The following is a 15270-nucleotide window of genomic DNA, read 5'->3' as shown; positions in this document are numbered from 1 at the left end:
TGCTTTTTTGGCTTTATTTAAAACGCTGCTAAAGAGCTGCCCCACCGTGTGATGTTAGACAGCATGCAGAGTCAAAAGAAGTGTGATGTAACACAACAGCTTTGGCGTGTAAACATGGGATTCTGCTCCTCTGGTCTTTTCTGATCACACGTAGAGTTGATAACCTGACTTTATAACCTAAGTCCTGGATGAACAGGGCATTGCTTTGTCTGTAGGGATTAAGTGAAAAGAATTGTCTTGTGTGATAATCTGCCTCAGTCATCAAGGAACACATAAAAACTGTACATTATTTCCTGAGGTCATCAGCTCTACGTGTGATTAGAAACGAGCAGAGGAACAATCACAGTGTGGCTGTCGCACTAGACCTGACGTTGTGTTACATCACACCTCTTTTGCTGTGGTGCCATTGTTTGGTTCAGTATAAAAAATATGGCCAGTATTCACGATCTCTGTGTAAAAAAGGCTTTAGACTTTCTTTTCCAGGATTTTCCAGGAAGTGTTGTGTTGTGTTGTGTTGTCTTGTCTTGTGTTGTCTTGTCTTGTCTTGTGAAATGGGACTCCCTAAAAACTGATTTCACCCATGGATCGGTGCTTTACGTCGTGCAACTCTTGGTGTTGTGTTGTGTGCCTGATGAGTGTTCTTATTGGCTTGCGTTAACCTGACTTGCCAGGCGGTTCCTTACACAGAACCATCTGGCAAGTCTTTAGAAACTATTTGGAAAAGGACAGGCACTTCAAAGAAACACAACTCTTGGCAGGTGATTGGACAAACCATCTGTCTATGACAGAGGTCTGCAACCTTTATTCTCTATTTTCCTTGAAGACTTTTTATTTGGCAGCCATAGCTGATGGAGACTCAAGAAGACGAGCCACCATCACAATTTAAAAAAGACATCAAGCCATAGACACAGTCTTTGATATTTTAGTTGATGAAATATTAACACTTTTTTTAAATTTGGTGTACAACATACAGCAATAGATGTTTGAACTCAATTCAACTTCAACTTTTTCGTAGACCTGCAATAATGAAACATAAAAAATATTTTAAAAATATAATGTTATACATTTCCACAGGTTGCAGACCCCTGTCACATCTAACAACTTAAACCAATCAGTTCAAACTCTCTTCTACCGACCTGCCGAAGCTGGTTGGTAGAAGAGCAAAAAGTGCGCTAACCATTTTAACTATTCATTGACATCAGTGTAAGTTAGTATCTTCCAACGCAAACGGACTTACAAGGCAAACTATCAATTTCCATATGAGACCAAACATATAAATGAATCATATTTGACATGTATTCAAATAAGCCGATCTCATATTATATACGTGTCTTCAGAACACAAACTGATCACTGGGCTCACCGAAGCGCGCACCGCCATGCCCTCCGAAACCCCACCCATCCGTGTGAAATCACTTTTTAGGGAGTCCCTTTTCTTTCTTGAGGGCAGCACGGCGGCTCAGTGGTTAGCACTGCGGCCTCACAGGAAGCTCAGTTCCTTTCTGTGTGGAGTTTGCATGAACTCCCCGTGTCTGTGTGGGTTTACTCCGGGTGCTCCGGTTTCCTCCCACTGTCCAAAAAACATGCAGACTAGGTTGATTGGAAACTTCTAAATTGACACTAAATTGGATTAAATCATAAATCAATCTGTCAATAAAAAATTAAACAAAATCACAAGTCTCTGTCATGATTTCTATATAAGCAAGGGCAACTACTGATGTAGTTTTCTTTATGTCTGTCTGTCTTTTAAGGACTTATTTTTACATACAAAGTTCCAAAGTCCCCAAACTGCCATAAGTTAAAAAAAAATAAAAAATCAGTGATTTCTGATGCTGAAGACAAATTTTGGTCATTGGCAGAGATATACACAGTATTTAGATAAGTTATGTTTTAAGTGAATAAATTATACACACCTGCTGCAAAAATCAACAAGAAATGAAGTGAATCAATAATTTCTAGACAAAATAAAATATTGTCAATTATAGAAATGAAACAAATTATAGAGAAGAAGTACACTGATGAGTACAAAAATAATGTTTGAACATAAAGGGAAACAATCAAAAATAAGTAAGAAAAAAGTACGAGAAAAAATTGTAGAGGCTTTGAATTATGGTTACATCAGAAATAGATGTATATTTACATTACAGTATCATCAGCATATAACAGGAGGAAAGACAAAATTTGTACAGAATCACTGAAAATAAAGAGATATTACATCCCCGAAGTAGACCTAGGGCATGTATTGTGTCTTTTTTGTTTAGGTTTTCTTCTTTCTGAATAATTGAGGTGTTGTGAATGGATTGTTTTATACCAGAATAAAACCAGAACTAACCGGTGATGTCAGCCAATAGATACTCTGACTAGATTCAGATGGTGTTAATGGACAGAAGTTCTTGTGATAGAGTCATGAAATAGTCTGGAAATAAGACACAGGCACAACACACTCTGTGAAGAACGGCAATAAAACACACTGAAGACGATACATCTTTATTATTAGGAAACTTCTTGATGTCAAAAATATATATATGACATCAAGAAGTAAAGTCAGCTCTGAGGTCTTCATTTGTGTGGACTACAGTAAGATTTAATGATATTTTGAGCTGTTCAGAAATTTCAAAGCCTGTGGTCTGCCTCATGGTTAGTAAACCTGTGAAACAAAACTCTGAAGTGTCTCTAGTCCTAACAAGGCTTGGGGAGTAACAGATACAAAACAAACAAACAAAAAACATAATCAGATTACATTTATCTATTAATCTTCATCTGTTTTGATATTGGATTTATTGTCATTTTTTTAAATTAAAAAATCAAAATTCTCTGATTTCAGCTCCTTAAATGTGGACATTTTCTGGTTTATTTACTCCTCTCTGACATTAAACATAATATTTTTTGAGTTTTTAGGCAAAATAAGACATTTGAGGACGACATCTTGGACTCTGGGAAAGATTGATCACCATTTTTTTTCACCATTTTATGCACCAAATAATTAATGGATCAATAATGAAAATAATTATTAACAGGGAGGACTTGACTAACAGGTCAAAAATTAGAATTATTAATTTGAATTAATCAATTAATCGTTTTGAGTCTTTTTTTTATTATTATTAAAAAGGGTCAAAATTCTCAGCTTCTGAAATGTGAATATTTTCTAGTTTATATACTCCTCTCTTACACTAAAGTGAATATTTTTGATCTACAGCCACATTCTCTATAATTGCAAACCCTAACCCTTTTAAAAAATACAAATAAATGGATTTTCTTTTTTTCATTTGGCACAGTTTGGTGCACAATATAACACAGGATGTGATTTTAAAAGGCTTTTTTTTTTTCATTTAATCTTGATTCTTAACACAAACATGGGTGATCAATCTTCTCAGGAAAGAAAGCAGATTATTTGTCAAAATGTTGAACTATTCCTCTGAATGTGAGGATCTTTGGTTTCAGCCTCAGTTTATCTGCATCAGCATTGCTGTGGTTACTTAAACATGACTAAGGTCTTGACTAGAACAATGGTTAGTGGACTATAGGTTGATCTAAATGCGTTTGACAGCGTCACTGAGTCACTGAGGCTTTCTTCCGTGAATTTGTATTTTTCTTCTTCCAAAATAGATGAAATCTATTGACAGATGGCAGCACTGAAGAACTGTCTGTTTATCATGATATAAACTCAGTGACTCATCAGCTGGAAGATTTCACTCGGACATGTTCTGACTGTGCAGCATGTTCTTGCAACGCTGCTGTCAGTCCATGAATGCTTTCAGTTAATAAAACAAACAAAAAAAAACTGATTCATCTCTATTCATTATCATGTTTCATTTTAATCATTGAATTCCACACTCCTCTTTCTTTTTTGTGTTTTATTGCCTGCAAGGTATTCCAAAGGCTTCAGCTTTCAGTGGGGGTGGCAAAAGTACACACATTCTGTACTCATGTAGAAGTACAGATACTTGTGTAAAAAAGAAAAAAAAAAAAGACGAGTGGAAGTACTGATTCAACTGAAGTAAAAGTTAAAAAGTGCAGCCTCTGAAATGAACTCAGTATAAAAGTAAAAAGTGGCTTCTACTGGCTGAACCTCACCTTTCTCCATCTCTGTTTGTTTTGTCTTGAAACATTTTTTTACGTTGTTGTGTCATTTTCGTCTTGTTGTTCGTCTTGGATGGTTACATCTTGTTACGTCATTTTCATATTATGTAAAGTTATACCATTTTCATCTTATGTCGCTTTCGTCTTGTTACATCTTTTCAACATTTTTGTCTTTTTATGTATTGTTATGATGTTTTTATCTTGTTACATTCTTTTCGAAAATGAAAAGTCAGGAAAAGAAATACTCAAATTAAGTACACATACCTCAAAAAAGCACAGTAACCAAGTATTTGTACTTAGTTACTTCACCTCAGAGTCCAGCACCCAGCAGCTGTCATTAACTCCAGTGTCTGGCCTGATCAGCAGTCACTATCATCCCTGGAGTCACAACTGAACAACAAACAGGAAGAGAAAGAAGATGTGCTTCTGTCATTAAATTAAAATATGTGAGAAGAGGTTCATCACTTTTTATGGCTGCGGGACATAAACATGTGAAGGCAGCATCTGCAAAACATGACCAGTCAAGAGACTGACTTGTTGCATATTTGTTGTGGCTGCGACAAAACTTTATCTTGTTTCCACACGCAGACTAACTCACATCTCCTGCACTCCAAAACACCCAGGAGTCTTTTTTTTTTCTTTTTTTAAAGAAGAAATAGTTCTTGTGACTGATATATGCCGTAATTAAATGAATGATCACGCTTATGGGAAAAATTCAGCACATTTGGTGTGGCTGTCAAGTCAGTGCTGATTTTAAATGTAGTCAATTAAATCAATAAATCCCTCAAAGCCTCACTGAGCCCAAATGTAGTCTTTTCATGTACCAGGATGCATTGCGTTCCACCTTCATGTAGCTGTGTTATCACCACCTCAGCCTGTAGCCATCAGTTTGTTTGCCAAGACGTGGTGTTAGGTGACAAATATACTCATCTAGCACGCCCCCTGGCTACCCAGAGGACAAACTAGACATTCAAGCTGAAATAAACTGTAGTTCTTCCTTCTTCAATGACATCACCAGATGCAGAAGGAACAAAAATGTTTTGTAAAAATATATGTATGTATGGAACTGACAAGATAAGGACATCTAAAATGTCCAATCCAAAATCAGGTACTGAGTTGTTTTGTTTTTTTTTTATGAGCGGCCCAGAGTCAGAATTGTGGGATTTAGTGGCATCTAGCAGTGAGCTTGCAGATTGCTCTTCCAAGAGTGTAGGAGAACCTAAGGTGGCTGTGAAACTCGCACAAAACCTGAAAGGCTGTTTCTAAAGCTATTTGGTTTGTCTATTCTGGGCTACTGTAGAAACAGTGTGACACGTTGGCTTCAGTGGGAGAGGACCCGCACCCTCTGTAGGTATAAAGAGCTCATTCTAAAGTAACTTAAACACAGTGATTCTTATTTTCAGGTAATCGTACACTTTTACATCATTTTTGTTTTGTCTTGTTACGTCATTTTTATCTTTCTACAGTTTCTTTCCTTGTATTTATCTGAGTACACCTCTTACATCACTTTCGTATTATTATGTCTTTTAGTCATTTTTGTTGTTACGTCTTTTTACGTTGTTTTTGCCTTGCACTTTAACTAAAGTAACAAGCCTATTTTGAAAACATCAGGAATAGAAAATACAGATATTTGTATTAAAAATATCCACCTTGTTACGTCTTTTACATCATTTTTGGTTTGTTAAGTATTTTATTACATCATATTTGTCCTCCTGCAGCATATTTCTTAGTATGTTATATTTTATGTTTAATTGTTAGTAAAAGTTAAGTACACATACTTGAAAACTAAGTATTTGTACTTAGTTACTTCCCATCTCTGCCTACAGCTTACACACCTGTACCTTTAGCTGAACTAATAAATGTAGTGGACTTAAAAAGTACTTAACTGTATTTTCCTCTGAAACATGATGAATCAGAAGTATTAAGTAGCATAAAATGGAAATACTCAAGTGAAGTACAGGTACCTCAAAATTGCACTCAAGTACAGTACATGAGTAAATGTACTCAAAGCTTTTCATGGCTTAGCGAAATAATCATTAAGAGTGTTTTAAGAAGTCACTGCCAAAAAACTACATTTACTGGATAAAACAGTAAATTCCTCTCATAGAAATGATCCCAGTTGGACTAAATTACAGTCAAGATCATAACAATGTTGTACTGAGTATCGTCTTTCAGTTCAAGTGTGTCCGCTGCCAAATGTGAGTCTTTGTGAGGGTCTCTAGTGTAAGTGTATCCAGTGTATGTCCATTATGTCATAATAACTCGTCGAGGCGTGGCTCCACATCCATTAAATCCTCAGAGCCTGTCAATCACTAATCAGAAAGGCATGTTGCAGCTCTCTCCCGGTCTGCTTTGCACTGGAGTGTGGCCTGTTTCTCATTCCTCAAGGGAATTTGGAAAGTGGCTACTCAGCCCCACCCCCACCACCTCCACCCCATCCTGCCCAAATTGCTGGTTCAAAGACTTCCTGACATCTGGCCACAACAGTCATTGCTGGAGGGTGAATGAGAAGATGGATGGGCCGGCCTGACTGATTTACAAGACGTGATAGAGCAACATTTTGTTTCCTTGGTGTTCCTTATTCCTCTTCTTTGTAGAGCCAACATGCTCTATATTCTAATACAACCCTCTATATAGACAGTATAAATACATGTAAGGTGATATTTGTGTAAAACCTGTGCTTGGGGGCCACATAAATATATGTGACTAGAACTGACATAATAGCATCTCTGGGGAGTTAACAGATTTTAAATACCTCGCCTCACCCTCCCCTTCCAAGTGTTTACATTTTTTTACAAGATACATTTCAATTAGAGGTGGTAGCGGGCCTATTTCATAACTTTGGACAAATCTAAGCCAGCTGTTCTGCTCTGCTTCCAGTTTTTATGCTAAGCTAGGCTAGTCACGTCCTGAACCATGACTTTAGTTTGCAACCTGGCTCTGTAGATATAAAGGGCTCACTTTCAATTCTCATTATCAGGTGATTATACACTAAATTCTAATCCCTGTAAATCATACATACTGATCCTTTATGGAAGCTTATCATGGGACGGGGAGTGTCTTAGCTAGCTAGCTAGCTAGCTATGACAATCCAGTAGGTAAAAAACAAATAATAATAATAAGCTTCTAAACATAGCTCACAGATTGCAAACACCTCATCTCATCCTCCCCTTCCAAGCAAATAGAGAACATTTTTTCTTTATATAATACAATGTGTCAGTTAAAGGTGGTAGTAGGTCTATTTTTTAATTTTGGACAGAGCCAGGCTAGGTGTTTCCCCCTGCTTCTAGTGCTACTTATGCTAAGCTAGGCTAACCATGTATTGAACCCTGACTTAAAGAATCAGTGTGTAGGATTTAGTGACATTTAAACTCACAAAAAAAAAAAAAATCTTATCTAGAGCCACTGTTTGGTTTGTCAGTTCTAGGCTACTGTAGGTACATGGTGGTGCAAAATAGCATTCTTCATGGCTCTGTAGAGACTTATAATTATACGCTAATGAAAACATACTTATGAATTGTATATTCTAATTCTGCCATATTCTTCCTGTAAATCTTATTTACTGGACCTTTAAAGAAGCTTCAAATTGATACGTGTGGTATTCCACAATATCATGGGGGGCTCCTGTAAGGGGCCCACAGCTCTTATTTGCCCTGCGAGTTAATCCAGCTCTGGTTGCCAAAAAGCTGGCTGGAGATAACTACGGTGATAATTAATAAGCTAGCCAGAAAGATAGATAGTAGGCTATTAAATGGGAAATTGCAGTTACAGAAGATGCCAGATCAAAAACAATTGTGGAAGGTAAGAAAGTAATTATAGTAGAAAGCCATAAATCATATAGGCTATACAACAAACTAAAAGTAAACAACTAATGATAAACTAAACTAAAACCAGAATACTCTTTAATATGTATTGAAAATGAAATAATAATACAGGGCTAATAACAGTGATGAAAATATAGAAAAGATATGGGGCGTCACATCAAAATGGTAATTTAATAATAATTTTAACAAACGAATACAATAAACTTAATACATGTGAATTCCTGTGTAAGCACATTGTTGGAGACTCATTGTTGCATCATGAGCATTGTACTCTCTGTACTGAGGCTCTTTACACTGAAAACAAAGGCAGGGGGGAAGTAACTTTGTAAAGGTTGAGTTAATCAGAGAGTACAGAGGAGGGGGGTTCACAGAATGGAGCTCTAACAGGATTACTCAACAGGACAGACTGTGCATTTTAAACAGATCATGGAAACACCGTCAGCACGACGAGGCGTCACTCCTGTCTGTCTTCCTTTAACGTTTGACATCTGGTTCATTAAATATGTGTGTCAGACACAAAACGGCTAAAAGACGGGGAAGTAAAAAAACGGTGAATAGTCAAAACTGTTAAGTAGTTCAGCTCTCTCCGTAAAACTGCCTCAAGGCACGCAGTTAGCCAGAACGAGACCGGAAATCAAGTGAATTTGCCTTCAAAATAAAAGGTTCGGATTTCTTTCTGTCTTCAACATGCATTAGACTATACTAAAACATACTAGCACACTATTATAAAATGTTCTGCTGGTTTTCCCTAAGACATAATTCAAATTCTTTGTATTCCATTAGTAAGAAAAGAAATAACGCAAGGCAAAACAGAGAGAAAAAATATTAACACTTATTATTCAGGATGCAAAGTCAGTTCAAACATTTTACCACAAATATGACAAAATAGTAGTTTTATTCTTCTTAGTAACATTAGCCACCAGCTGCTAACTGTATATTAGACAAATCTACAGTTTTGCAGATTGTGATTATGCCAGATCAAATTATCTCTGTCAAACTACGTGTTAGTTTATTTCTATTGCTATATATTAAGCTATATTATGCATATTACAAATTAAATTATTTTCAAAAATGACAAAAATATCAAATAAAGTAAAATAGAATAAAAAATGAGTAGGTCATTATAATGTCAAACTTTCTAGAATAAATGAATTAGTGTCTCACAAATAATGAGTTAGTAATTCAGAATAATAAGAAACTTTATCAGAAGTAATGACTTAAATACTAAATCATTGTTTTGGGATATTTATTCATTATTTTGATAATGTTACTCATTATTATGACACACAAATTCAGTATTTGAGGAAATGTCTCCTTATATTGAGATACTAACCCATTATTTAAAAAACAATATTTAAAAAAAACACTTACTCATTATTTTGAAAGATTAAGTCATTATTTTGAGAAAGTTTCTGAAACTAAGTTAAATTTTCTAATGAGAATTTTCTATCATCGTGATGGCGAAAATGGTCTTCCATACAAAATCTGACTGCACTTCGTTACTTCGTCTGTTTGTCATGGTGAGGTTCTTAACCACTGCATTCAATACTGTAGGGGAACATACGGCCACGTCAGTATAGCAAATTTGAATTTGACGTAGTGGTGTTACATCACGACCCCTGAGTCTTATTTTGAAACTCGTAACCGGAAACGCTGGATTGTATCGTGTGTAACTTGACGCTACCTGTCAAACAGTCTCCGTCCCCTTCAGTGTGTCGCTGAAATGCCGGCTGGCTGCAGCTTCACAGGGCTGCAGAATAACGGACCAGCTTTGAAATAAACGCTGTAGTTCCGGCGTGTTAAAATGATTTTTTAAAACGCGACCTCGCGTTAAAGGCCTGGACACCGGCTCAGACAACGTTTTTCTCTTCAGTCTCGGGGGATTTAATCTTTCTTCTCCGCAGCGCTCTGCATTGCAACGGAATGGGAGCTGGATGAATGTAAAGTCGGCCGTGGATACAGGCTGATGGAGCAGGAACAACAGGAGGATAAAGCTGCAGTAGCCTGATATAGAGCTCAACGCCGGCATGACCTACATAAGACAGAGCTTAATGGACGTTCCTCAGGACATCTCTGCTGTATGGATCCAGTAGACTGTCACTGACGTCCTGTTCAACCTTGTAACACAGTAATAAGTGACCTTCATTTTTATTTGCTGCTGCAGACCTATGCACAACAAGACATGAGCATGTGTCTGGAGAGGATCATCCATGCAGCCCTATGCAAAATAAGGGAACAAGCATGAATAGCATTGCGGGCTGGATGTTTTGCTGACTTTGACTGTGGGGACGGGAGGAAACCAAAAGGAAAAAAAATAATAATAATAACCAAGCAGGTGGCCTGAGGCTTGTGGATACTGCCATTTTCTCTCACACCATACACCAGTTCTGCTCTTTGGATTACAGCTCACGAGGCTGCACTGGAGCTGGGATCAAAAGTCCAAAGAAGAGCGGGGCTGAAAGGTCTTCTGGAGCCTGCAGATGCCTTATCTACTCATGAGCTTGAGATTGTCTGTTTGGGATCATTAGTTATGCTGTGATCAGCAGTGATCTCCACAGCTGAGCAATAAAAAGTGAAGCGCTTGCAAGAAAAGTCAGACCTAAAGAGACTTTTTGGGGGCTGCAATTCTTGTCATTGATTAATCCTGTTTAGTCTTTGAAATGTTGCAAGACCTGTGAAAAATGTCCAGTCAACAGTCCAAAACCCAAAGACTCAAAGATTTACTGTTATAAATGTCTAAGAAAAGCAGCAAATCCTCAAATTTAAGAAGCTGAAACGAACAAATGTTTTTGCTAGTTTTTGCTAGAAAAATGACTGAAATTGATCATCAAAACAGTTGGCAACTTGTTTTCTTTTGGTCACCCGTATTAATCGACTAATTGTTGCAGCTCTAGAATTTTATTTTTTTGGCTGTTGCCGTCATGCTCCTAAACTGTGGTCAACCGTTGCCTCTCCTGAGGCACACGGACGTGCCACCTCGGGTCATAGAAAACTTCATCCTGACTGGATATCGCTTCCCGAACTACAGCTTGAAGGATTGTTTACTGTCAGCATTCAGGCCCACCAATGAAACAGGCAACTTCTGGACGCACTTCCTTCCAGTTTTTATTTTTTCATACTATTTTGTGGAGGTGTTTGGTTGGGAAGGTGCACCGCATGGTGACGCCCCGTTCTTCTATCCATTATGGAACTACTACATTGGGGTATTCTGTCTGCTGATGGCGAGCAGCATGGCCCACCTGCTCAACTCAATGTCTCTGGTTGTCAGAGAAGTCTGCTTCTTTGTGGATTACGGAACTATCAGCGCCTACACGGTTGGGTCGTCACTGGCTTACTACTACTACATCCACCCTCGGGCAGGGATAGTGGAGACAGGAGGCAACAATGGCTCCCATACGGACTTGAAACATGAACATCCAAGGTCATCCTATGCAATCCCAGAGTTCAGCGTGTTCTTCGAGACCCTATACATTCCGTCCGCATGCGTTGTGGCGATCATTTGCGTCCTGTCTTGCTGCAACACCCGCCAGAGGTGGAGGAAACACCGATATGTCATCCGAACCCTCGTTTTCCTCCTCCCGTTCCTTGTCTCTTCCACGCCGGTCTTCTACCGCCTCCTCACGAGATCGCCTTACTCTGCCGCCTCCTCCTCCTTCGCTGCTTCCACCTCCACCCCTACTTTCTTCTACCGGCACTGCCTCTGGCTGTTGGTATCGGCTGTCTTCAACATCAGTAAGTTCCCCGAGCGCCTGGCCCCGGGCCGCTTCGACATCTGGGGGCACAGCCACCAGTGGTTTCACTGCTGCACGTTCCTGTCCATCCTTGATGAGCTCCACATGATCAAGGCCGAGGTGAGGGCCATCCTTCTCAGCCCGACCCTGCTGCTCCCCCCTGCCACCCTTGCCCGCCTGCCCGGGCCTACCGTCGCCTCCACCTATGGGGTGATGCTCCTCCTCCAGACCACCATCATCTCCATCATCGTGTGGTTCTCCTGGCGAGCCAACTGCATCTATGGACCACAGAGGGACCAGCTAGCGAAGGAGCACCCCAAGAAACACCTGAAATGTCACTGAGGACGTCTTTTTTTGCACCGTCCTGACTGAAGGATGATTTGCACATGCACACAGAGCCATGCCACTAAGAGAAACGCACAAGTACAATTCCCATTTCAAGACCGTCATATGTTCCAACCCCTTTGAGAGCGTTTTGCAAGCTTTCAGAGGGGAAAATTGGGGACATGGAGAGATGAAAGGATTATATTCTGAGCTCACCACAGGGTGGCTGTCTGGTTGAGTGGATATTGAAAGACCTTGCCAGTTCTGTCCCCTGAGCTGCTCCAGCATGTTTCAACAGGACGTCTGGCGATAATAACTACCTCTAGGGACTGATCACTTGAGGACGCAGAAAAGGTGTTGGTACCCAGGAGAACACGTTCCATATAACATTTAGGTAATGTGGCTTAAATGTCAGTGTGACCATACCTGTTGTCGAGAAGTTCCTTCTGTTGCACTTCCTCTTCCCCTCTCAAAATTTCTCTGCTGCGGTTTCAGTCAAACCCATTGTTTCGGATCCGGTGTACTAACCACACCTCCTCTTCCTCTTTACATAGTCTCATTTCCTCTCATTTCAAGTGACCCTTGCAGCAGGAAGTGTGGTGGCCTTGACGACGCAGCAGAAATAGCTGAGAGCTCGTATCAGTGGTACACTGAAGCACTTTCAGGGGGGCTGGTTGAACTCACCCTGTCATTAAGAAGCCATCCTCGCTCTTTAACCTCAACGGACGTGTTACATCTCTGAAGCATATAATGTCCTGCTGACGTGTTGCGTTGGGTTGTTCAGATGTGAAATGTATTCATAGTGCAGTGAATACATCTGCTGTATGTGTGAGTTTCATTACACAGAAAACCACTTCCTCATAGATCATGTTCACACTGCTTAAAGTGCTCGAGTTCAGATGAAATGTGGTGTACACACTCTGTAGATACATATCTTTTTACTGTAAGTAAGGTTCGATAATTAAAAAAAAAGAATCTGAGGCCTGCATTGTGAATATGAGGACGATGAAACCAGAGGCTTTTCACATCATGTGATGTACGGCAACCTCTCAGAGCAAAAGCCATAGTTTGCTGAGACAAGTGATAGTTGAAATAATGGCAATATCGTAGTTGTACTACATCATCAGGACCTTCCTGGGTAGATTTGCACTTGACCGGTAGATCAGGTTAGTTGTTCAATTAACGGTTTGTACATTTCATGTATTATCAGTCAGAGTCACAGACTGGAGTCACCGTTTCAATAATAATAAAAATGGCAATCCTTGTAAAACCCAGAGGCAGGCTTGGGGAGTAACGGATAATGGGATTACGGAATTTGGATACAACAAAGGTACTGTATTACATGACAGTTACAGATCAAAATACAAAAATGCAGGGTTGGAAGGGTTAATTTAAAATGTATTCCAATACAGATACTTATAACCTGTTAAAAAGTGTAACCAGTGACGTAATCCAAGTATCACGATATTTAAGCAATGAAGTGTGTAATATAGTGTTTTTAGAGCCATAGCCAACAATTATTTTCATCATTATTTTTTACAATTAATCGATTAGTTCTTTGGTCCATGAAATGTCAGAAAATAGTGAAAAATGTTCATCTACACTCAAGACGATGTCCTCAAATGTCTTATTTTGTCCACAATTCAAAAATATTCAATTTACTGTCAGAGAGGAGAAAAGAAACCAGAAAATATTCACATTTAAGAAGCTGAATCAGATAACTTTTACTTATAGGTTTATTCATTTGTCCAGGTGTTTTTTCCTTTGTTGTGTGCAATTTCTTGATTATTGATTGATTGATTGTAAAGACAAAGTGGTGAAATTTCCACCCAGTGAAGCATTTTTTAACTAGAGGCCATGATAATGAATTGGCACCTGTGTGCACTGTGCATGGCAGTATATTGTTTTTTATTTAGGGCCCAAGCACTGAAGGACTTAAAGATTGTAATCCTACCAGTAACCCAATTTTTACTAAATGTATCTGTAATCTGATTACATCTTTTTTTGCAACCAGATTATGTCATCCTATTACATGATACATTAAGTAAAAATTAATTAATAGCATGATTATTATGTTACAATACGTTTTAAAATACAGAATATATACTACCATGTGTGGTGCACAAACATTACAATAAAATGCTATCATTATCCAAGGGTTCATCATCGAAACATTTAACATTATGGGTTGGACCACCCACTAATGTTAGCTAGACAGAAATCCATTTCACTAGCTAACCTGTTAATGCTACAGCTACTGCTACTACTGAAAAATGTAAGAAGTTATGGCAGTTTACTTTACGTTTGAGTGTGAAGTGTAAAGTACTTTAAGTACGTTTAAATATTCATAATTATGACTAGTAATCTAATAATTATGACTAGTAATCTAAACGTGCAGTTGCACACAACATTAATAAACCTGTAATAAACAAAACAATATCTAAAACATTATAATGGGGTAAACAATTTAACCATATTTAGTATTGAAGTAAATTAAAAGTAACGAAAAGTAATCAGGTTACATTAATATTATGATACTTGGACTAGGTTACCGACTACATTTTTTGACAGGTAATTAGTAATTGTATTTGAATACATTTTTAAAGTAACCCTCCCACCCTATTTATAGAGATGTACCATTTTTTCCTGTCCATTACAGAGTCTGATACCTGAACTTTGTGTATTGGCTGATACTAATTACCCATGTAGGGGTTTAGCAAGGTCCCGTTTCAGGGTTAAGAAATTAGTCTTGAGTAACGGAGACATTTTATGATACTTAATGTAACAAGCATTCTGCTGTTCTGAAGGTATTTCCGTAATCTTCAGTGACTCTCGAATGGAGCCCCGACATCCGCCAAATCAGATCTTCTTTTTTATGTTAATCACACAAGATGTTTTTTTTTAAAAGTTTCTTTATAATAGTGTTTAACGTTTAATGTTGTTTAATATACTTTAAAAGATCACCAGATATTTATAACTTCAGAGTAACGGATGCTGACGTCTGTGAGTGGTAAATAATGCTAACACATGAGAGGCACAAACTGTTCACCATGTAGATTCAATGCTAACATTACTGGAGAAGCTATCATCTCTTTATTCAACTTTTAACTGCATGAAACAACTTTTAGCCTTATTATTAGCAATTAATTATGTCCTATAGCATCACGTCCTGCCTGTACAAATGTTAGCTGTCTCCACAGGTCCAAATACCACATAGACGTCTGCTTTCCTGTCTTTCTTGTTTTGTTTTTTTTCCTGCTAATTGACCTAAACCAAACATGGATGACCCGTTTGTTGCTTAAAGCTTTGGAC

The 15270-nt window shown here is 38.3% G+C and overlaps 1 protein-coding gene across 1 annotated transcript; it reads left to right on the top strand.

Annotated features, from left to right (window-relative positions):
• The first annotated feature begins 9610 nt into the window (after positions 1–9610).
• On the top strand, positions 9611–13957 carry paqr9 (progestin and adipoQ receptor family member 9). Its single transcript, XM_084712974.1, has 2 exons — positions 9611–12352; positions 12513–13957. Exon 1 carries the CDS (start codon positions 10825–10827, stop codon positions 11974–11976), a length of 1152 nt encoding a protein of 383 aa, XP_084569100.1. The 5' UTR covers positions 9611–10824; the 3' UTR covers positions 11977–12352; positions 12513–13957.
• Positions 13958–15270: the final 1313 nt, after the last annotated feature.

The sequence above is a fragment of the Lutjanus erythropterus genome, chromosome 23 (assembly GCF_056507025.1).
Source record: "Lutjanus erythropterus isolate fLutEry1 chromosome 23, fLutEry1.hap2, whole genome shotgun sequence".
Classification (NCBI taxonomy): domain Eukaryota; kingdom Metazoa; phylum Chordata; class Actinopteri; order Lutjaniformes; family Lutjanidae; genus Lutjanus; species Lutjanus erythropterus.
This window is presented reverse-complemented; position numbering and strand designations above follow the sequence as displayed.